General features: G+C 44.0%; 1 protein-coding gene across 7 annotated transcripts in view; it reads right to left on the bottom strand.

Annotated features, from left to right (window-relative positions):
* SNTG2 (syntrophin gamma 2) overlaps nt 1-24,989 on the bottom strand; it is a 383,441-nt gene that overhangs the window by 53,318 nt on the left and 305,134 nt on the right. For 2 of the 7 annotated variants that reach the window (XM_058426467.1, XM_058426471.1), the window contains one exon: nt 9,256-9,500. The exons of the other annotated variants lie outside the window; for them this stretch is intronic. In XM_058426467.1, the coding sequence (XP_058282450.1) occupies nt 9,264-9,500 (237 nt within the window). In that variant the 3' untranslated portion in view covers nt 9,256-9,263. Of the gene's footprint in view, nt 1-9,255; nt 9,501-24,989 lie in introns of those variants that run through there. 7 annotated transcript variants of the gene reach the window in all.

Here is a 24,989-nt window from a genome sequence, read left to right as displayed (position 1 = left end):
ACACACAGCACACGCTGACAGTGCATGGCTCACATACACACACACACACACACCCTGGCCGAGGCGGGCAGGGGCCAGTCAGGTCTCAGGTCTCAGGTCTCAGTCCTGCCACTGCTCCACTCCATGGGCTGCCCACACTGCCTGACAAGACCTCCACTGCCCCCCCCGCACCCTGCCTGTCAACCTTTCTTTAGAGATTGTCACAAACACGGTAGCTCAAGTCCCTGCCTCTCCCCTCTTAGAGGAGAGCAGGTGGCAGGGGGCCCAAAAGGCTGGAAGGACCCATCCGCCTTGGGCTTTACACAGCTCCTGACCATTTCAGGATAATCAGGGGTCCAGCCAATGCCGCACACACAGCTGGTGGTCACGAATACTCTACACACTGTTGGCATTGGTGATGAGAGTCCGAGAGCAGATTGCAAATGAGCGGTGGCTGAAAAGCACAGTCCCAGCCAGCTCCCCCTGCCCACCTTCCATAAACCTGACCCAGAGTGTGAGAAGGATTGAGGTTCTACGTGAAAGTCCACAGGAGTGGTGACATTCTCACAGCTCAGGTTTGAAAGCTACTCAATCTCTAGAATTTAAATCTAGTGATTATAAAATAGGAAATGAAAATATTCCAAGGGTAATTGCTACATTTTATGTAGACTAAGTAGCTAGCATCATAGGATCTGTAGAAATTGTAAACATCAGTGGCTAGCACTGAAGGGCAATACACACACATTCGGTAATTATAGCCCATCTTTACGGCACAGGACAAAGTTATTCCAGACGGCTACATAAGCACACAACGCATTTGCATAATCTCCAAAGGGGCTTAGGATGGAGGAAAAAGAGAAAGCTTTCGTCTAAGGAACCTCTGGCTACACAAAACGTCATTTTCAGAATTAATCAATCAATATCCTCCCAGACACATATAGTGTCTCATCATTCGCATTTTTAGAACTTGAGGGAATTGGCCGGGCGCAGTGGCTCACGCCTGTAATCCCAGCCCTTTGGGAGGCCGAGGCGGGCGGATCACGAGGTCAGGAGATTGAGACCATCCTGGCTAACACGGTGAAACCCCGTCTCTACTAAAAATACAAAAAAATTAGCCGGGCGTGGTGGCGGGCACCTATAGTCCCAGCTATTCAGGATGCTGAGGCAGGAGAATGGCGTGAACCCGGGAGGCGGAGCTTGCAGTGAGCCGAGATCATGCCACTGCACTCCAGCCTGGGTGACAGAGCGAGACTCCGTCTCAAAAAAAAAAAAGAACTTGAGAGAATTAAAAAAAAAAATCTGTTTCCTCATTACTGCTGTACATACAACTCCCACAAAACAGTCTTATCATAGAACTTTCCAAACACAATTCTTTCAACCTAGTGAATGAATGACATGTGGGATTATTTCCAGGCTTCCTCTATGTTTACAAATTTTCCCTTGATGCCTTGGAAGAAATTCTAATTGGCACACACGCCCCAAATCCTGAAGGAAGGGTTGCCTCACAGCCCACTTCCCACATCGGAGGGAGTCTGGGAGTGTTTATTTTTGTGTGCCGGTTTCTTGAAAGACATCCTCATAGACTGCCCAGCAAATTTTGATAAAATTAGTAATTTAAACATTTTCTCATAACTCAGGGAGAGAATGTCCACGTAACTCACTTGGAATTCTCCAAGATGTTGAGGCGGAAGGAACAACTTACTAGGATAACATTTGACCTACTGATGAAATTATGGAGAAAGGGTATATGCAGAACACTTCATGGTTTGGCTGAAGACAGGGGACAGTCTTTTCGTACTGAACTTTATCTCCAGCACATTATATGGTGACCCATAGAAAAATGACCAACTGCGGACCACAGCTCTGGGCTTACAGCAAAGCTTCTGAATCAATTAACGAGTTCAAGAAAAAAATAAAAAGTTCTAAGTACCTCCTTCCACAACTGACCAAAACGTAAAATAGATAGTTTCAGAACTCTTTATATGAAAATATCAAAAGCGGTCTTATTAATAAAAGCTTAAAGTAAATGGCTTTGAAGTTCAGCTTTTGGAATAAAATAAACCAAGAGCAATAGCACAGGGCAATCAATATTTACAGAAACCATCAAAAATATAAAGCACAGAATTACCTGAAGAGTTAAAAAAAAAAGAAAGAAAAATAAACCTAAGAGTACCAGAAATAAAACCATCTTTTTTTTTTTTGAGAGAGAGAGAGTTTCACTCTTATTGCCCAGGCTGGAGTGCAGTGGCGCAATCTCGGCTCACTGCAACCTCTGCCTCCCGGGTTCAAGCGATTCTTCTGCCTCAGCCTCCCAAGTCCTGGGATTACAGGCGTCCCCCACCATGCCCACCTAATTTTTGTATTTTTAGTAGAGACGGGGTTTCACCATATTGACAAGGCTGGTCTCAAACTTCTGAACTCAGTGATCCACCTGCCTTGGCCTCCCAAAGTGCTGAGATTATAGGCGTGAGCCACTGTGCCGGCCAAGACAAGATTTATTTTCTGTGTTCTGAACACCAAGAACAGGATGCCACAGCCATGCGGCTCAGGTGAGATGCTATAACTTCAGGAGATGACAAGCAACTCGCCCCCTTTGATTTGCTCATTTCCAGTAAGGAAAATGCTCTCCCAATAGTGGGCAGTAAAGAAAGCGGACTGGAAAAGGAACTAGAGTTGGATATAAGAGAAATAACAGCAGGTGTGCATCTGCCACACGTAGGTCACCTAGTACTTTCTTGAAGATTTAGTGTCTGTATTAATGGAAAATATTGGTCTGTGGTTTATTTCCTGGAATGTTTTGGACTGCTTTTGGTACAAGGGTAATGCTTGCTTCAAAAACTTGTGTTTCCTCCTCCCTTTTTCTTCCAGAAGATATTATAGAGAAGATATTGGTGTTCTCTTTGACATTTGATAGAATTCTCCAGTGAAATCATCTGAACTAAACATTTCATTTTGAAAGTTTTTAAGCTACAAATACAGTTTTCTTAGTAATGGTAAGGCTACCCAAAGACTCTATAGTGATGGAGATGTGGCAGTTCGTGGTTTAAGTTGCGAGATTTACATGTGTAGAGTTAGTCATTGTATTTTCATTATCCTGTCGAAGTTTACACAGTCTGCAGTGATATCCCATTTCACTTATTATATTCTCAATTTTCGTCTTCTCTTTTTCTCTTTTGTTTTGTGAGTCGTTCTTCTAAACATTTGCCAAATTTAATGGTATCTTCAAAGAAACAGCTCTTTGTTTTACTGGTTTCCTCTTCTGTTTTTCTGTTTTCGATTTTACTGATATCTGCTCTTCCTTGGGGTTTATAGTTTATTGTTTCTAGTTTATTGAGGCAGAAGCCTACAGTTTTTAGACCTTTCCTGTTCTCTAATGAATGCATGCTGTTAATGCCATAAATTTCCTGCGCAGCCCTGATTCAGCTGTGCCTCACAAACTTTGATGTATTACAGGGTTCTCATTTTCATATCCTCATTATTTTTTATTTGCCTTGAAACTGCATGTTTGACACATTGCTTATTTATAAGTGTGCAGTATCTAAGTGTTTGGAGAATTTCCTATTATCTTTCTGTTGTTGATTTCAAATTTGTTTCCATTTTAATTGGATAACATTCTTTGTATATTTTCAGTTCTTACAAATTTGTTGATGCTTGTTTATGCCCCCAGATATGGCTGATCCTGCTAAAAGTTGCATGGACACTTGGAAATAATGTTTATTATCCCGTAGTATGTGGTGGGGGGATTCTATAAATGTTTACTAGATTCTTTTAGTTGATGGTACTGTTGAATTCTTCTATATATTTGCTGATATTTTACCTAGTTGTCTTTCTATTGTTGAGAAGGAGTGTTGAGGCCTTCCACTGTAATTGTAGATTTTTCTGTTTTTTTTTTTTTCAATTCTCAGTTTTTGCTTCTCATATTTTGCAGCCCCGTTGTTTTGTGAACACTCAGGATGGCTGGGTCTTCTTGGTGGACTGAGCCTTTTATCATTCTATAACACCACTCTCTCTGCATCTAGTAATTTTATTTTCTCTGAAGTCTCCTTTATCTGATAATAGGGCTACTCTTGCTTTCCTTTGATCAAGATTACATGATTTATCTCTTTTTACTCATTTACTTTCAAACCATCTACATGGTTATCTTTGAAGTAAGTTTCTTCATTAGAACTCGGTCATCTTGTTAATCTCCTCTGCCAATCTCTGTTTCTTACTTGGTACATTTACACCATTTTCACTCATGTAATTATTGACATCTTAGGGCTGAAGACTGATATTTTATTTTATTTTCCTGTCTTTGATTTCTCTGCTTTTTTTTCTGCCTAACTGTAAGTTAAACTCTTTTTTTTTTTTTTTAGCATTCCAATTTATCTGTATTTTTTTGAGTGTCTCTTTGGATGGCCTTTTTAGAAATTGCTCTGGTTCTCTATACGCAGTTGTATACACGTTCTATATACACAGTGGTCACTCCTCCATCAGTTTAGCTGAAGTACAGAAACCTCACTCCCCTTCACCTTCCTTTTCCCTCCCCATTTATAGTACATATATTTCAAATAGTTTCTTCATATACATGTAGAATCACATCAGACAGTGTTATTATTTTTTCTTCGACCATAAAACATAATTTAGTAAACTCAGGCCGGGCGCGGTGGCTCACGCCTGTAATCCCAGCACTTTGGGAGGCTGAGGTGGGAGGATCACGAGCTCAGGAGATCGAGACCAGCCTGGCTAACATGACTACTAAATACAAAAAATTAGCTGGGCATGGTGGCACATGCCTGTAGTCTCAGCTACTTGGGATGCTGAGGCAGGAGAATCTCTTCAACCCGGGAGGCAGAGGTTGCAGTGAGCCGAGATCACACCACTGCACTCCAGCCTGGGTGACAGAGCGAGACTCTGTCTTAAAAAAAAAAAAAAAAAAAAGCACGAAAACTCAGTAGGACAAGAAATGTCTGTGGTGTCACCTGCACTCTCGCTCACCATGGCCCTTCTTCCCTCCTGATGTGCCCAGGTTCCTTCTTTCATCGTTTGATTTCTGTTTAGAGAACTTCCTTTATTCTTTTTGGATAGATCTGCTGATACTAAACTCTCTTAATTTTTTTATCAGAAAATGTTTAAATTTTTTTAATTACTGAAATATATTTTCAAGTGGATAAAGGCTTCTGTGTGCCAATTCTTTTCTTTCAGCACTTAAAACAATATTGGGACACTCCCTTCTGGTCTCTGTAGTTTCTGATGAGAAAGCCACTGTAAATTGAATGGTTTTTCCTCCCTAAGAGCTGTATTATTTTTCTCAGGCTGCTTTCAAGATTTGTTTTCCTTTTCTTTAGTTCTCATGAGCTTAATTGTAAGGATTTAGGTATGGAATTCTTTGGGCTTATTCTGTTTAGAGTTTGTTCAACTTCTGGAATATGTAGGTTTACGTCTCTAGCCAATGTGGGGAGGTTTGAGGCCATCATATTTTTTGAGTACTTCTTTTCTCCTGGACTCCAGTGATACAAGTGTTATGCCTTGGTTACATCCTGCAGGTCCCCCTGGAGGACAGCGTGGTACGGGTGCAGACAGCAGCCGGGCCTCAGCAGGGCGCAGGGTGAGCAGTGACAACCACAGTGAGCATGTGGACTCTGTGACTCTCCCTCAAACTAAGTAAGGTGCCCAATCCCATGACCCTTCCTCCATGCATGTCACCTCTGGGGGATGCTGAGGCTTGAGCTGAGTGCTGTGAGAGCTCGGCAGTTCTAAAGCCATCCCATCTTACACAGCTTCAGGCCGTGGAGATTTTCCTCCCACACACAGTCAGCCTAATGACTCATCAAATTTTCTAGGGCTCTTGAGAAGCACAATCAATTAGAGTTCCCTTAAATACCTTTTACTTAATTTTTGGACATCACTGCAGAAAATGACATGTGCTGCAGTGGCGAAAAATCCAGATAATAAAAATTAAAATAGCTTTTTATAGGACAATAGCTAGTAAACGTAATTAGGATGTGATAAAACGTGGTATTAAATAGCACATTCAAGTTCATTTTCAAATATGTTAAAAATTCACGCTCCAAACAAAAGCATTAAGATTAGCCTTTTAAGTATCATAGACAACACGCACAAATGAAGAGCTGGAATTAATGAAGAAGTTAAAGAAGCGATTCTGTTCATTAACAAAACAGGATGCATGGAGCTGTCGGAAGCAACATCACCATGGGGTATAGGAAGGGAGAGAAATCACGTGGGCACAGGCAGTTCTGCTGGGATAGACTGAGAGCCACCTTACAAGCAGGGGCTGGCACGGCCCACATGAATTTCTGGTCGATGTGCACCCTGGGGCCGCAGCTTGTGTCCAGCGGAGAAATGCTGACCCACCCTGGGGTGTTGAGGGATCTTTCTGTTTTTATCCTGGGGTCAGTGAGCCCCAGGAGGCCAACGCTTTCTTCAACCTAAAGCAGACTGGATTGCGGAAGGAGACCTGCAGAAAACGCTTTAGCTAACGAAGAGCATCAGCCATGAGTGAGTGGACTTTGAAAGTATTTTTAACAGCACTTTAGAGTGGTGATGGTAATAACAGCGCCCTCATTTAAGTCACCTGTCTTGCATGCCCTTCAGAGCGGTGATGGTAACAGTGTCCTCATTTAAGGCACCCTTCTTGCATGCCTGGAACGAGGCTAAGTGCCTTACATTGAATTCTCATGGTAAACTCACGAGATGGTGCTTTCATCCTCATTTTATAGATGACAGGTGGGGTTTGGGCAGGCACACAGCTTGCCACAGGCACAGAGGACAGGCAGGTCTCTCTGTCCCTGCATCCTGACTCCTCATTTATTGCTTCCAGCACCACAGCTCAGCCTTGCAGTTGTGCTCCACGTTTCTTGTGGGTTGGTGCACAGGAATGACTTGTGTCCCCCCAAAAGTCATGCTGGAGCCTTAGCCCCCAGTATCTTATTTGGAAGTAGGCTCTTTGCAGAAGAGACCAAGGTGAGGCTGTGCTGGAGCACATGGGGCTCAAATCCTGTTCCAGTGATCTTCGGAGAAAAGGAGACAGAGACCCAGGGAGGACAGCGAGGTGTGGAGTCAGGGGTAGAAGCTGGGGTGAGGAGCTGCAGACTGAGGAATGCCAGGGACTGCAGGAGGCACCCAAAGTGGGAAGAGGCAGGAAGGATTCACCTTCTGAACCTGAGAGAGTTCAGCCCTGCCGACCCTTTGATCTCAGACTTGCAGCCTCTAGAAATGAGAGGATAAATTTCTGTTGTTTTAAGCCACTTGGTTTGCGGACGCTCCTTAGGGCAGCCCTGGGAAATGTGCACAGGGCTAGACCAGCAGGGCCAGGACTGGTGACGAATGTGTTTCCACGGCCCAGAAAGCAGCAGCGTGGGGCATGTTCCTGCCTCTGACTCTTGGCTCCCGGTGTTGCGCCTTATTGGATAAAAGTATCTTGTATTAGTCAGGGTTCTCTTGAGAGACAGAACTAATGGGATAGATATATATCAAGGGGAGTTTATGAAATATTAACTTACACAATCACAGGGTCCCACAATAGGCCGTCTGCAAGCTTGAGGAGCAAGGAGAGCCAGTCCGAATCTCAAAACTGAAGAACTTGGAGTCCGATGTCCAAGGGCAGGAAGCATCCAGCACAGGAGACAGATGCGGGCTGGGAGGCTAGGCCCATCTCTCCTTTTCACATTTTTCTGCCTCCTTCATGCTCACTGGCAGCTGCTTGGATGGTGCCCACCCAATTAAGGGTGGGTTTGCCTACCCCAGTCCACTGACTCAAATGTGAATCTCCTTTGGCAACACCCTCAGAGACACACCCAGGACCAATACTTTGTATCCCTAAAGCCAATCAAGTTGACACTCAGTATTAACCATCACATTTCTGGAGTGGCACAGGATGGTAAAAAGGCATTTGGAGAGGTGGAGGAGGTGGAGGCAGAGGAGGAGGGGACCCAGGGAAGGCAGGTGTGGAAAGCAGATCTGGTGTTCACCCAGGGGCACCGTCCAGGACCGGGGGAGGACAGGGTCTCTACCAAGGCTTACTGGTTTAATTCTGCTTCACTGTTTTAGAATGTGTGCCACTTTGGCCTGTCTTCTGTTTACATATTTATTATTTTAAATTAAATGTATAGGCCGGGTGTGGTGGCTCTCACCTGTAATCCCAGCACTTTGGGAGGCCAAGGTGGGTGGATCACTTGAGCCCAGGAGTTTGAGACCAGCCTGGGCAACATGGCAAATCCCCATCTCTACCAAAAATACAAAAAATTATCCGGGTGTGGTGGTGGGCATCTGTAATTCCAGCTACTCAGGAGGCTGAGCCACAAGAATCTCTTGAGCCTGGGAGGCAGAGGTTGCAGTGAGCCGAGATCAAGCCACTGCACTCTAGCCTGGGTGACAGATGTAGACTCTGTCTCAAAAAATAAAACTAAAAATAAATAAATGAATGAAATTTATATAAAATACACTATGCTGACATGACGATAGATTGAAATCCCCTCTGCCCCCGCTCTAGAAGCACCAGCCCAGTCTCCTGTCCGTCATCCCTTGCAGCTGTCTGCTCTTTATAACACATAGAGCTCTGGGCAATGGGCCTCAGTTCCACACATTTCTAGATTCATACAGACCAACACACGCCCTGCTCAAGCCCTGGTTGGGAGTTCTCACTACTCTGTTCCTTGCTGATACTCGGTATTTTCAAGCTTGTTAACTTCTGCCTGTCTAGCGTGAGATGGACTCTCCTAGGAGACTAACTCACATGGTCCAAACATGGAACGAGGCCAAGATCCCTGCCTTCTGGATCTTCTTTTCCATTCATGAATTTCATTCTCTGCTCTTCTCCTGAGAGCTCCTGGGCCACTTTGCTATCACTTGATGCTTCCAGGGAGAGGCTGGATAATGACTTACAAGAGCCAGGAAGGTGCTGCGGAGATGCCGGGCTGGGCCGCTAGGAAGGAGCTGCGGAGGCACCGGGCTGGGCAGCCCCTATGTCGTGCAACTCCAAGATGTTATTAGTGACAGGTGGACGATGTCTCAAGTATAGCTCATGCAATAGACACAAGTCAGCAGCACACATTTAATGGAGATGTGCAAAGTACCAAATATCAGATGGCAAAGTAACTGGTTTACATTCTCCATTGAAAATAAATATTTACATGAATGTGTACTGCATCCACTGCACTTCAACCTGGATCCTCCACCTTCAGGTGATGAGTATGGATTCTCCATGAAGACAGAAAAGCTTCTTCCCCTCACTTGCAGATACACAAGGTGGGAGGGAGCCTGAGGCTGGCGGTGGGGGCATTAGCTCAGGGTTCCTCAGTGGGTGGAATGCAGGTTTCCAGTAGAACGGGGCAAGTTGAAACTTCTTCTACTACTTCCTTCAGGGAAGTATGGAGGAAAATAAAGGACATGCCCCTTAAATACCCCCAGGACATACAGCTGGTGCCCTGGACAGTGAAGTTATGCACCCGGAATCTCTGTGAGGCTGGATGTTCTGTTCTGCTTTCTTGAGAAAGTGTCAAATAATTTTCTGTGTCCTGTATCTAGAATTGAAGCAAAAAGGGCAAAAAATGGGCAATTCTACCTGTGCTGTACAAATACAATCTATTGTCAGCCCAGCAACTTCTTCTAAAGCAAGATTGTGGTTAATATCAGAACTCTTCAAAGACGGTGATTTTCTTAGCAAAGGTGGTCTGTTCCTAAACAGCGTACTGGGGAGTCTGCCCTGTGCTGACCCGGAAGCAGGTTCCTACACAAAGGCAGAGCTGCTCGGGGACTGTCATTCCAGGGAGGAAAGTGGGAAAATGCAAACAGTGACTGATTCGTGAACACGGAGATGCCTCGAGGTCCCTGAGTGACCAGGAAAGGCCTGGCCAGTGTGGGCCAGGAGCCTAGGTCAACCTCTATCTCTGTGGGGGACTGATAAGACCCTGTATTTTTCAGTTTTACTAATACACAGGTAGAAGAGGCTTCTCTAGTTGTGAAATGTATGCCTGAGGGGCAGGTAGCGGCATGCTCACCAGCACAGAGGCTGCTGCTGGGGCAGGGGCGCCTTGGGAACATTCTGCAACCCTGTGCCCCTCACTTTGTCATCTGAAAAATGGGAATAACAGTCAAAATATGTATAAGTTTTATAAAAATCAAATGATTCATAAATATACAGTTATTTAACAGTGCCTAGTATGCAATAAGCACCCAATTGGTCGGCAGCTGTGTTTGCCATCATTACTCTAACCAATGCCGGGATGAGTAGATCAGCATTCGCGCAGAAGTGGCCATGGGGTGAGGCAGAGGCTTACCAAGTGGAAGCGACCGATGGTGACATCTGCCTGACCCTTCCACCCCAATACAGGAGACTCAGCCTTCTACAGTGGAAACCATCGATGGAGACACCTGCCTGCCCCTCCCTCCCCAACACGGGAGACTCAGCCTTCTACAGTGGAAACCATCGATGGAGACACCTGCCTGCCCCTCCCTCCCCAACACGGGAGACTCAGCCTTCTACAGTGGAAACCATCGATGGAGACACCTGCCTGCCCCTCCCACCCAAACACAGGAGACTTAGTCCTCTATGGCTGTCATTCCTATGTCACTCGAAATTTCCTCAATCATTACATTTCTGGGCTACACTTTCTCTGTATTATTATAATAGATGCCTCTGGGAATAGGGTTAAAACTAAGAAATACTGAAGTTACTAAAATGGGCAACTTACTGAAGCGGATACTTTGTATTAAAAAAGGTAGTCTCCCTATACAAGTCTCGCACCTGTTGGAAAAAATTATTCTGGGAAGAGAGTTCCATCAGAGTGAACGGGGAGAAGACAGGAGGCGGACCCGCAAGCCTGTCTCCATGCAGGCTCCTCACACTGAGGCATGAGACACAACATCCGCCCGGCATGCGGCCACTTCAGTCTCTGCATCTGAGAGTTCAAAACACTGAAACTCAGAGTTGCCACAGAGCTCATGGCCACACGAGAGTTCCTGCAGCACCACACTAGCATGAGAGAGAGACTCTGACGCTGCCCCCTGGGCCTCCCTGCTCAGTCATTCCCCAGGATCAACATCTCCCCAGCACTCCACGCGCACAGGGCAGAGCTGGATCTTTCACATTCAGTGTAGTGGGAGTGAACGAGACAGCCTGCATCAAATGCCTCATCCCAGACGGAGCCACGTCAGAAGACGAGCCACACTGTCTACTATCTCGCCTCTGAGTGCCTGGGCTATAAACTGTAGAGTGTTATGTTAGCGAGTGGTTTTAAGATTCTGCAGGCTTGATTTCTTCCTCCAGACATTGTGTAATTTATAAAGCAAATGATGACACTCACTTCCCTCACATACCTGAGGACTTAGGTTTGTGTTTCTTAAGATGCTAAGATATATTGTTCAATAATCCCTACTAGAATTTCTCATCATATGTTAATATCCAATTCCTGAAATGACTGTTTACCATTGATAGAAAGTGCTCATGTCCATGTGGTTTGGAAGACCACTGTCCTGCTTACGAGACAGATGACGAACCCCTTTACATGAAGAAGTAGCAGAGAGTGAGTTCCTTTCTGCATTTCTGATTGGAGATTTCTTTAATCTTAACCAGTTTCTACTTTCTAAATATAAATTGTATCATCTGTCCCTCTAAGGTAATCATTCTAGAAACTCATATACTTTCTCCTAAGAAAGCTAAATCTCTGTTTTTCAGATGAAGAATCTAAGTTTCTCTTATAAATTCATTCATTTCTCAAACATGTGAGCACATAAAATGTACCATGTTTAGAGAGACTAGATGAAATTCTCAAAGCTACATTCCTTGAGCATGGGAGGGGCATGGCCAGAACCTGAGGGTTGGGGTCTGTCCCTAATGGGATCTGAGGGTTGGGGTCTGTCCCTAATGGGAGTCTGTCCCTAATGGGATCTGAGGGTTGGGGTCTGTCCCTAATGGGACCTGAAGGTTGGAGTCTGTCCCTAATGGGACCTGAGGGTTGGGGTCTGTCCCCAATGTCCCCACGCATGGGAGTTGTTCAGCATACCATTCCATCTCCTCCAAAAAGACAGGAGCCACTGAGGACTTCCGGGACAGCCGATCTGGAGAGGGTAAGATTGCAGGGGTATGCAGAGCAGTGGAGACAAAAGAGAGTTGGAGAAGAGAATGGTCAGCTAAGAGGCTATGGTGGTGACCAGCCTGAACACATGTGGCACCATCTGACCTGGACCCCAGTGTGGGGCTGTTCAGGAACATCTCGAATGTTCTTAGTCCACAGGCTTAGAGGACTGTTCTCGGCTCCAGTTTGGGATCATCCAAGTGGCACTATCACAGCAGGAAAGCAGTCTTCCAAGCTGGTCCCTTGTAACTCCTAGTCAATGCACAAAAGGAAGCCTGCCAGAGGGTCACTTCTCCCCTGTAGGTATCATACTTTATAAGGTTTGCTCCACATGCTTGGTGGCAAAACAAGCCTTAATAAATGTTAAAAGATTAAAATTGTATCAATTATCTTTTTTGATCTTATTGGAATGTAACTAGAAATCAACAGCAGAAGGAAAATGAAAATCAACAAATATGTGTAACTTAAACAACCCATTCTTACACAACCAGTGGGTCAAGGAAGAAATCATAAGGGAAGCTAGAAAATAACTTGAACAAATAAAAAACACAACACACCAGAATTCACAGAACACAGTAAAACTAGGGCCAAAAGGGAAACCTATAGCTAAAGATGCTTATATTAAAAAAAGAGAGATCTCAAATCAGCATCTTAACTTTAAACCTTAAGAAACTAGAAAAAAGAAAAACACACTAAACCCAAATCTAGAAGAAGGAAGGAAATAACAAAGATTAAAGCAGAATTTTTTAAAAAGAAAAAGTAGAAAAACAATATAGAAAATCAATGGATGCAAAACACGATTCTTCAAAAATGTTTTTTAAAATGGCAACACTTTATCTGTATTGACCAAATAAAACATAGAAAGGATTCAAATAGCCAAAATCAGAAATCAGAGAGGGGACATTTCTACTGACTAAACAAAAGTAAAAAAAAAATGTAAGAGAGTACTACAAACAATTTTACACTAACAAATTGAATAACTTGGATTCAATGAAAAAATTCCTATGACACACACAATTTATCAAAACGAAATCAAGAAGAAATAGAAAATGTGAACAAACTGTAGCTTGCAATGGGACTGAACCTATAATCAAAAACCTTAAAGCAAAGAAAAGCCAAGGACCAGATGGTTTTGCTGGTGAATTCTACCAAACATTTAAAGAAAAATGAACACCAATCCTTCTCAAACACTTCTAAAAACCTGAAGAGGAGGATATACTTTCCAAGTCATTCTATGAGGTCAATGTTACCTTGATACCAAACCTAGACAGGGACTCTACAGGAAAAGAAAACTGCAGACCAATATCCCTTATGAAGATTGATGCAAAAATCTCAATAAAATACTAGTAAACAAAATTCAACAGCACATTAAAAGCATTGTACAATGTAACAAAGTAAGATTTATCCCTGGAATGAAAGGATGGTTTGACATAGAAAAATCAATCAATACAACACACCATGTGAACAAAAGGAAGGAAAAAGAAAAACTTATCATCTTAATAGATGCAAAAAAGTAACTGGCAAAATTCAACACGCTTTTATGATATAAAACACCCAACAGACTAGAAATTGGGTTAAATATCTCAACATCATAAAGGCCTTATATAAAAGCCCACATTAACATCATAGTCAATAGTGAAAGACTGAAAGCTTTTTCTTTAAGATCAGGAACAAAGTAAGGATGCCTACTGCTGCCAATTCTATTCCACACAGTACTAGACATCCGAGCTACAGCAACTGTGAAGAAAAACAAACAAGTCAACCAAATAGGAAAGAAAAAACAAAATTATCATTGTTCACAAGCAACATTGTCTTACATATAGAAAACCCTAAAGATAGAACAAAAAAAAGTCTGTTAGAATTAATACATGAATTGAGCAAATCCTGCACACAAAGTTGCAGGATACAAAATTAACACTCAAAAATCAGTTTTATTTCTATATGCTAACAATGAACAACCTGAAAAGGGTATTGAGAAAACAATCTCATTTACAATAGCATCAAAAAGAATAAAATATATGGAATTAACTAAGCCAAGGAAGCAAAAAGACTTGTACACTGCCAACTACAAAACATTGATGACAAAAATCAAAGAGCACACCATTGAAGAAAAGACATCTTGTGCTCATGGATTGTAAGACTTAATGTTGTTCAGATGTCCATACTACCCAAAGCTGTCTACAAATTCAATGCAATCATTATCAAAATCCCAAAGACATTTTTACAGAAATAGAAAAATCCATCTTAAAATTTCTATGGAATGTCAAGGACCTTGAATAGCCAAAACAATCTTCAAAAAAAAAAAAAGTTGGAGATTTCACAGTCCCTGATTTCAAAACTTACTGCAAAGCTACATTAATGAAAACAACGTTGCACTGGCATAAAGAAAGACATAGATCAATGGAACAGAACAGAGAGTGATGAAAGAAACCCTCCCATAGGTGCTCAGATAATTCCTAACAAAGTTGTCAAGACCATTCAATGGAGAAAGGCCAGTCTTTTCAATAAATGGTGCCGGGAAAACTGGATATCCATTTGTAAAAATGAAGTGGAACCCTTATCTTACATCACATCCCAAAATTAAATCAAAATAGATCAAAACTCTAAATGTTAGAGCTAAAGTTGTAAAATTCTTATGATTTAAAAATAGGGGGAATACTGCATGACACTGGACTTGGCAATGATTTCTTGGACATGACACCAAAAACACAGGCAACCAAAAAAATAGACAAATGGAATAATACCAAAATTAAAACTTTTGTGTATCAGAGGACACCACCAAAGAGTGGAAATCCAACCCAGAGAATGTGAAAGTTTGTAAATCATATATCTATTAAGGGGTTGATGTCTAGAATACACAAGAACTCCTACAACTGAACCAGAAGAAAACAAGCAAACAACCCAATTAAAAGATGGGCAAAAGACTTGAATAGACATTACACCAAGAAGATATATCAATGACCCATCAGCACGTGGAAAGATACCAACATCACCAGTGATTAGGGAAACTAAAATCAAACCTCAGTGAGATGCCACCTCACACCCACTAGGATGGCTACTATAAAATACAAACAAGCAAATACAGCAGAAAATAACAAGTGATGATGAGGCTATGAAGAAATTAGAACCCTCGCATACTATTGCTAGGAATGTAAAATTTTGCAATGTTATGGAAAACAGTACAGTAACTCCTTATAATTTTAAAATTGAACTGCCACATGATCCAACAATCCCACTTCTGTGTATACACCCAAAATAACTGAAAGCAGAGACATTACAAGATGATTTGTACACCCATTGATATGGTTTGGCTCTGTCCACACCAGAATCTCATGTATTGCATTTCCCAGTGTTGGAGGTGGGGCCTGGTGGGTGACTGGATCAGGGGGGTGGTTTCTAATGGTTTAGCACCATCCTCCTAGTGCTGTCTTCTGAGAGAGTTCTCACGAGATCTGGTTGTTTAAAGGTGTGCAGTACTTCTCAGCCGGGCACGGTGGCTCACACCTGTAATCCCAGCACTTTGGGAGGCCAAGGTGGGTGGATTGCTTGAGGTCAGGAGCTCGAGACCAGTCTGGACAACATGGCAAAACCCCGTCTCTACTAAAAATACATAAATTAGCTGGGTGTGGTGGTGCATGTCTGTAATCCCAGCTACTCAGGAGGCTGAGGTGGAAGAATTGCTGGAACCTGGGAGGCGGAGGTTGCAGTAAGCCAAGATCAAGCCACCGCACTCCAGATTGAGTGACAGAGTGAAAGTCCATCTCAAAAAAAAAAAAGGGTGTAGAACTTCCCCTTCACGGTCCCTCTCTGTCCCTCTCCACCATGTGAAGACAGCTTTCTTCCCTTTTACCTTCTGCCATGATTGTAAGTTTCCTGAGGTCTCCCCAACCATGCCTCCTGTACAGCCTGTGGAACTGTGAGTCAATTAAACCACTTTTCCTTATAAATAACCTAGCCTCAGGTAGTTCTTTATAGCAATGTGAGAACGGACTAATACACCATTTTTATAGCAAGATTATTCCCGACAGCCCAAAGGTAGAAACAACTTAAGTGTCCATCAGTGGATGAACGGATAAAAAAAATGTTATATCCATACAATGGAACATTACTCACCTTTAAAGGAAGGAAATTCTGACATGCTACAACAGGGATGACCTTGAAAACATTATGCTAAGTTAAATAAGTCAGGCACAAACAGACTGACACTGCACGAGTCCGCTCATATGAAATATCTGCAGTTCTCAGATTCATAGACAGGAAGTGGAATAGTGGCTACCATGGGCTGGGGTTGGAGCATGGGGAGCTGGTGTTTAATGGCAATGGAGCTTTGGCTTTGCAAGATGACAGGGTTCTCGTGATGGTGGTGACAGCTGAACACCACTGTGAATGTCCTCAATGACTGTGCACTGTATACTTTAAAGTGTTATGTTTTATGTGATGTATATTTCACCACATTTTTAAAACAAGGGTCCTACTCCAAACATGGCTACAGGTTTGAGTATGGCCCATGCCTATTTTCTGTGCAAACAGGCACGAGTTCACGCAAAGCAAACACGGACGTCAGTGTTTGCTAAGTGCTGCCTACAGTGTACAAAGTGTGCCATGGGCTTCCAGGGTATGATCTGCCAAGTGATCGACACAGAGCAAGTGGCAGGAGTGAGACGAGGGGAAGGGGCAGTCAGAGAAATTGTGGAGGAGAAACATGCGGGCAGTGAGTAGACTGAGCAGGCTCCTGCTGAGTGCACGCGGCACCCAGTGCCCCAGGAAAGATGAGAGAAGGGCGGCGGCAGAAGGAGACATTTTGAAGGTGAGAACAGGACCCCAGTCACCTGGGGATGTGGATCTGAGGTTGCAGCATGAGCTGCAGACAAGTAAAGATTGGCATCATCGCTAGTTTGGAATATCTAAGGGTGTGATATTGATTAGGATCTCTGAAGATAATGCGAGTGGCAGGAAGTAAAGATGCTAGAGGTGCTGCCAACACTTGAGTTTCAAGCCAAGTAGAGATGATGGCAGGGAGCAGAGGACAGCCGTGAGAAAGTCCGAAAATGATCAAGATGATCGTGGAAAAGAGGCTAATGAAGGTGCAGTAATCAACATCAAAGGCCAAGGCTGAAAGGAATCAGGTGTAAGAGTAGACCAGAAGTCTGAAGTCAGATTTGTGTGGCTAGGGATGACCTGCAAATGCAGGGGCTGGGGGAGATGGAAGAGTGGGCAGGGGAAAGGCTACGTGTGTGCATAGGTGTAAGTGTGTACACAAAAGTGGGTGTGGCATGAGCATGTGTGAATACATGCCTGCATGAATGTGCATGAGTGTGAATGTGTACACGTGTGTGAGGTGTGTCATGTTTACACACATTTTCATGGGTGTGCATGTGTGTGGGCATACATATAAGTGCATATGCATAACTGTGAGTGTGCACAAAAATGTGTGTATCTTCATGTGTGTGCTGTGCCCATGTGCATGTATGCTTATGTATGTGTGCTCATGTGTGTGTGCACACATGCATGCATGGGCCTGTGTGCACGTGAATGCATGTGTGTGTCATGTGTGCACATGTCCATGTATATGCCTGTGTGTGTGAATGCGTGGGTGTGCTGTGTTTGTAGCTTGTTGGTGAGCTTGGGAAGTGGACCATCCTGGAAGACAGCTGAGCACCATTAACTTAGTTAAATTTATGTTTTTGGTGATACAAATTTCTTCTTCAGACCTTCAGAGATTTACATGGTGTTTGCTGGATCTCAGACCTCGTACCTGATGAAAAGTATTCTCCATCCCTGCTCAACCAGATGCAGCACCAAGCAATGTGTGGGCTGGGGCTCATTTCTCGAATAAAGGAGCATGTTCACAGTTAAGCTTCCCCATGAACAAGACACATGGTGAACACGTTTAGAAACCGTCTGTCCAATCAGAGCAGCACAGAGGTGAGGTGAGAAGGAAAGGCTGCCAGACTCACCCAGCCTCCAACTTCACTCGAGGTTGGCTCAGACAAAGGAGCATCTGCTGCATCCACAGAGGCCCCGGTGCCTCCTGCCGGACTATTTCTATTTCCAATTATCAGATTTTCTCTAAAGAAATTAAATTGTTCAAAAGTTTTCACAATGTTTAAGCCTTTCCAACATTCCTTAAATATGGATAACAATCACTCATTGTTTAGACGGAAGGAAGGAATGAACAACAAGGGGCAGGTGACTCAGCTGTGACTCCTCGGCGGGAAAAGTACAGAGTGAGCAAAGATATTCTCCTCCCCAACCCAGAGTTCCTTCCAAACACGCCTGCCCTTCTGCGAGCTTCGTCTGCGAGCTGTGTGTCCACCTGGAGGACACACCTGCTCTCACCAGCCCCCTCATTCTGAAAGAGTGAAGAGCCTGTGGAGGAAGTGCACAGGAGCACGTCTGCCTCCTTCAGTGAGCACGTCATGACAGCCACAGCGACATTCAGGTAACCTGTTGGCGAATGTTCTTCAGGGCAAGTGTGATGGTTAATGCTGAGTGTCAATTCGATTGGATTGAAGGATGCAAAGTGTTGATCCTGGGTGTGTCTGTGCAATTTGCTCACAGCAGAGACCAACACTGAGCCCTCAATATGGCACCATTCCTCGGGGTGATCAGCCAGCTCCCTGGTGGCAGGTTGATTATACTGGACCTCTTCCATCATGGAAAGGGCAGAGGTTTGTCCTCACTGGAATAGACACTTACTCTAAATATGGGTTTGCCTATCCTGCACGCAATGCTTCTGCCAAGACTACCATCCATGGACTCACTGAATGCCTTATCCACTGTCGTGGTGTCCCACACAGCATTGCCTCTGACTAAGGCACTCACTTTATGGCTGAAAAAGTGCAGCAGTGGGCTCATGCTCATGGAATTCACTGGTCTTACCATGTTCCCCACCATCTGGAAACAGCTGGATTGACGGAATGGTGGAATGGCCTTTTGAAGTCACAATGCCAACTAGGTGACAATACTTTGCAGGGAAGGGGCAAAGTTCTCCAGAAGACCATGTATGCTCTGAATCAGCATTTGATATATGGTACTGTTTCTCCCATAGCCAGGATCCACGGGTCCAAGAATCAAGGGGTGGAAGAGGAAGTGGCACCACTCACCATCACCCCTAGTGATCCCCTAGCAAAACTTCTGTTTCCAGTTCCCTCGACATTATGTTCTGCTGTCCCAGAGGTCTTAGTTCCAGAAGGAGGAATGCTGCCACCAGGAAACACAAGGACAATTCCATTAAACTGGAAGTTAAGATTGCCACCTGGACACTTTGGGCTCCTCCTACCTTTAAGTCAACAGGCTAAGAAGGGAGTTACAGTGTTGGCTGGGGCGACTGACCTGGACTATCAAGATGAAATCAGTCTACTACTCCACAACAGAAGTAAGGAAGAGTATGCACGGAATACAGGAGCTCCATTCGGGCATTTCTTAGTATTACCATGCCCTGTGATTAAGGTCAATGGGAAACTACAACAGCCCAATCCAGGCCAGGACTACAAATGGTCCAGACCCTTCAGGAATGAAGGTTTGGGTCTCTCCATCAGGAAAAAAAACCACGACCTGCTGAGGTGCTTGCTGAAGGCAAAAGGAGTACAGAATGAATATTAGAAGAAGGAAGTCATGAATGCCAGCTACGACCATGGGACCAGCTGCAGAAATGGGGATTGTAATTGTCATGAGCATTTCCTCCTTCTTTTGTTAAAAACATACTTGTGCATGTGTACACTTGTACTAAGAAAATATCTTCATTTTATTTCTTTTTTCCTTTATTATGTGACATTAGATTTATTGCCTTCATGTCAGCATTTAAGTATTGTTAACTTTGTGTGATAGTATTTGGGTTGGGGATTGGTGCGTTTCCAGTCGTACCAAGGAGAGTTGTATTATGTTAGGTGTAATTATGACATGATTGTCTTTATTTGAAGATTATGTATAATCTCAGGAGATGTGTATGGGTTCAAGTTGACAAGGGGTGGACTTATGGTGGTTAATACTGAGTGCCAACTTGATTGGATTGAAGGATGCAAAATATTGATCCTGAATGTTTCTATGAGGGTGTTGGTAAAGGAGATTAACATTTGAGTCAGTGGGCTGGGAAAGGCAGACCCACCCTTAATCTGGGTGGGCACCATCTAATCAGCTGCCAGCAAATACAAAGCAGGCAGAAAAACGTGAGAAGTCTAGACTGGCCTAGCCTCCCAGCCTACATCTTTCTCCTGTGCTGGATGCTTCCTGCCCTTGAACATCGGACTTCATGCTCTTCGGCTTCGGGACTCGGACTGGCTTCCTAGCTCCTTAGCTTGCAGATGGCCTGCTGTGGGATCTCGTGATCGTGTGAGTTAATAATACTTAATAAACTCCCATATATGCATATATATCATATTTATATATTTATATTTATATAGAGAGTTGTAAAACTAATATGATATATATATATCTCCCATTAATTCTGTCCCTGTAGAGAACCCTAATACAGTAAGTATATGGTTTCCTACAACCTGACACACAGCCAATGTGCAATAAATGTTTGAGTTTATGATTAATAAGCAAAACTGAATATTTTAATTACAAACACAAATGTCTACTTTAGAAATATAATATGGTTCCAGTATTTAGAATTGGTGATTTAGTTGACATCAGCTTTAACTTTCTATTTGTTTTGTATAAACATATGTTTAAGTGAAATTTTAAAAGATAAGGCCAATTTAATCTTGCCTTACTCAGAGAAAACATGACATCCTTTAGGGCCCCATAAGCAAACTAAAAAAGCTATTGGTTTGGAGTCTACATCAAAGGGAAATAGATGGTGAGAAATATATTTTCTTTTTAGGTGGTTTTGTAAGTTTTTCGAGGGGTGCCTGACTGTGATACGTGGGAGATTCCAAAGAAAAACAAGACAGAATCTCCCTGCCATCACTGAGCTCGCATCCCAGAAAAATGTTGGGCTTGTGGTTCTCACACATTTCCAGGTTCAATTGGCTGCCGCCTTCCTATCAGCACCCGTCAGAATCCGAACAGCTAAAAGTTGGACAGAGGGGGAACGTTACAATGTGAACAATTAATAAAAGCTAATTTGGCCATGCTCTTCCCAGGATGGGGGTATTAATTGAAGGATTATATTAGCCCTGAAATAAATGATGGAGCAGAAATAGAAACATTACCACCAGCGCTCTTAGTTCCAATCTAATTAAATTAAGCCATAATGGCTTTTGGAGAAATAAATTGCCAGCTGCAGCCCGCTCCCTACACCAGCATCTTTCCGGGGGAGAGTCACAGGAGCTCACAGGCACCAAGAGCAACACTCAGTATCATTCTTCACAACGGCAGGTCGGCGGCTCACTGCGGGGGCTTTCAAATATCTACCGTGAGGTACTCAGTTTAAAGTTGTCAAACAAAATTCCCAGCCACAGCGCAGCACCAATGTTCTAGCCCTGTTTCTCTCAGGAGCTCTATTTTATATTCGGATAAGTAAAGAAGACAGCGGGTTCTTTAACTGTTTATTCCCCAGATAGTTATCCACGCCCAAGACTTGCTTTAATTCAGGAAACGCTGCCGCCACAGTTGCTGAGCTCCTGCAGGAGCAGGATATGAATGACCGGGCATACCTGCTGTGTGATGGTCCTGAGGACATCCCATGCGAGAGGGAGGTCCACGGAGGACTGTGGAAGACGCAGAGAAGCCAGGGCCACACACAGGCTGTGGTGAGGAGAGGGCATCCAGGCTGGGGTGCAGGGTGTGGGACAGAAAGCCCCAGAGACAGACAGTGTGAACGGTGTCCTGGGCACAGTCGGTCCTCAGACAAGCCTGGCAGGTCAGGGAAGGAGGGGGCTGTGGGCCCTGTCCAGACAGCTCTGGACACCCTGCAGGTGCACAGCAGCTCCGTTGACTAATTTGTAACTGGGCAGTGGACAAGAGACACCTTATAGCCAAGGGACTGTCAGTGCTGATAAGCACAAGCGCCACGCGGCTGAGAAGTCTCCATGTTGGCCAAAGGGAGGCAAAGGGATGGGCACCCCGGTCCCAAGCAGCCGGATTGGCAGGGGTCTGGGTGTGCACAGGCCCAGCAGGGGTCAGGCCAGGAAGATTGGCGAGCGGTGAGTTTGGAGGGTGACCACCAGCCTGGTGCAGGGATACGGCTGAGGAGTTAGGGTGTGGGCGGCAGCAGTGAGCAGGAGGCCACAGACCACCTGCCTTTCCCGGAAGGAGCAGGCCACGGCGGCTTTGTCCATGGCTGCAGCCTGGCTCTGCGAGCCCTGGAGAAGGAATTTTCCTTCTAGGTGTGGGCGGCGCATGGAAGACTGAAAATCCAGAGACTGGGATCCTCTGAGCTTAGCTACTGACCTTCCGTGGCCACTTCTGTCTTGATATCTGTATTTTGTGCCTTTTGGCTATTTTTAATCTTAATTTAGAAAACAGATGTGCAGGTTCTTTGTAGCAAATGGCATCTGTGTGAGCAAAGGGAGCTCATCTGGCTTTCATAGGCCGACCTGTTGGGACCATCAGGAAATGCCGGCGCTCTACTTATCGTATCAGTCATGAAAGAAAGTCACGAGACAGGGACTGAAGCCGGCCTTGGAGAGCGCCCAGCTCACTGACGTGGGGGCGGGGGCAGTTCCCGGAGAGACCGCTGTGCGGGGGAGGCAGCGTTATTATGAGTGATGCTTGGCGGGACCTTGCAGATACAGCCTCTGGATTCCCGTTTGGTAGAATTTGGGGGATTATAATTAAAAAGCATCCAGCACAGATGCCATCCAGCCCAGCCTGAAGCTGGACCTTCTAAATGTTGGGTGCATTTCCGACTTCCAAAGCATGCAGTAGCGTTGCTTTGATCAACAATGTTTTCAGCTGAAAGAGTTTAGGTAAGTTTATGAATAATAAATGCAAAATAAATTCCAAAAGGAAGAAGTTAACTTCATCTAAAGGGCTCACGAGACAATGGTATAGTATTTATATTGTGCTACTAGTATGGAATGAAAATAGGCTTTTATATTTGGAGTAACTCGGCGGTGCACGTAAACTACTCCCCTACAAGTGCAATTCACTTCGCTGTAGAAGAGAATCCCACACTCACTCCAGGTGTCTGGAAAAAGAGCCATGGGAAGGACATTATTGCAGTCATACCAAAGCCAATAAGTAAGGTGGGCACACGTTTAAAATCACATCCATATGATATTAATATTTATTACGGTTTTGATAATGCAAAACTGACAGCTCCAGGCAGGCTATAAGGCTGGATGTTTATATGCAAGCCAGATTTTCAGAGTCAGGATATTTTCCTATAGAAACAATGCCAGAAGTGGTAGCAAGGTCACAAGGCTCGGCCGTGAGCCCATCCACCTCTTCCCAGGCTTGAGGAGACACAGACGGGGGTGCAGTGGCTGATGCTGCCCACCTCCCTCCACAGATGTGTGGGGTGCTTGTGCTGGGTGGGGCCAGAGTTCGCTTCCACAAATGTTCAGGCAGGGCGAGGGCCCCTGGTCTGTGAACTAAATCCCCATTTCCAGTGCTGTCTCCTGAGGTGCAATTTGCTTTTTACTAAATGCAGAGGCTTGAGTGACAGGGAACATACCTTCACCTTCATCACAGCCATGGCTGGCAGCAAAGCAAGTGCCGGGTTAACAGGTACTGTGGGGACGTGTTCTGCTATCCTGAACACATGTCCTGCAATATACACTGTGATAATGGATGCATGCGCATGCACACACACACCACATACACACACACCACACAACACACCACATAAACACACACCACACACCACATACACCATAAACACCAAATACACAAGCACACACACCACACCACATACACACACACACCACACCACATAAACACAAACACACACACCACACCACACACCACGTACACACACAACCACATACCCCATAACACACACAGTTACCCAGCCTCCAAGACAGGAGAGTGAGTGTTGGTTTTATCCACTCATGAATTCACAATTTCAAGACCCTTCGGCATTTATCACATTCAACCCTAAGACACTTGACCCTGCAACAAGCACAACTGAATAAAAAACTACTTGGAATAAAATGGGCACCGATGTTAAAGATAAGGACCAGCAGGCCTTTCCCATGAGCCTGAATAGCTATCTACGTGTCTACGTGCACAGCAGCAGAGCATAACTTTACCTCTGTATGTGTCCACGTGCACAGCAGCAGGATATAACTTCATTTGTGAATATCTGAGTTTGAATATGCAAACTAGTAATTATCAAATTTGACAAACTATATAAAGTTTCTATAATTACACAATACACTTATTAAAAGCAAAGCACTAGCAGTAGAATAATAGGCATCAGTTAGATACTTTCAGAAAGTTTGTAAATGAATGCATTGAATAACTTTAATATGAGGTCACTTGTGAATTTATTGTAATTCGTAATTTGCTTCAGTGGCTAAGAATGCACTACAGAGAGGATTTAAGCGAATGAATAACAATTTTAAGGAAAAGCTGAATTTTAACATAAATTTGGATGAGGCTCCAAAATGGTGAGGAGTCCTAGGAGCCTCTGACCTTGGTGCTTCCCCTGAGAGGAGCTGGAAAAGCTCAAGAGGAATCAAGTGGGTCCCACCAAGGCCAGTCCCTTCCCAGGCCATTTGTGCAACTGTTGTGTATTTAAGGAAAACGAAACATTTAAGAGTCATCAACAGAAGCCACACGATTACATTGGTGGTTTTAACTTAAAGCTGGCTGCCAAACCAGCTCTGAAAGTGATGAGGTAAATTAGAACTGTGATAAGGTTCGTGTATATAATGAAGATAATCTAAAACTTAATTGTGTAATTAAACTGGAGGTTCTGGTAACAAATAATTATCTTTTAATGACCCCATAAATCTATTCTAATCTAATGTTATTCAGTATTTCACCTGACTTTCTCTTAGGTTCTCTTGATTTTTTCAGGAGAAACAAAAATACATTTGT

The sequence above is a fragment of the Hylobates moloch genome, unplaced genomic scaffold (assembly GCF_009828535.3).
Source record: "Hylobates moloch isolate HMO894 unplaced genomic scaffold, HMol_V3 SCAFFOLD_13, whole genome shotgun sequence".
NCBI classification, from domain to species: domain Eukaryota; kingdom Metazoa; phylum Chordata; class Mammalia; order Primates; family Hylobatidae; genus Hylobates; species Hylobates moloch.
Note: the sequence above shows the minus strand (reverse complement) of the source record. Positions and strands in the feature narration are given on the sequence as shown.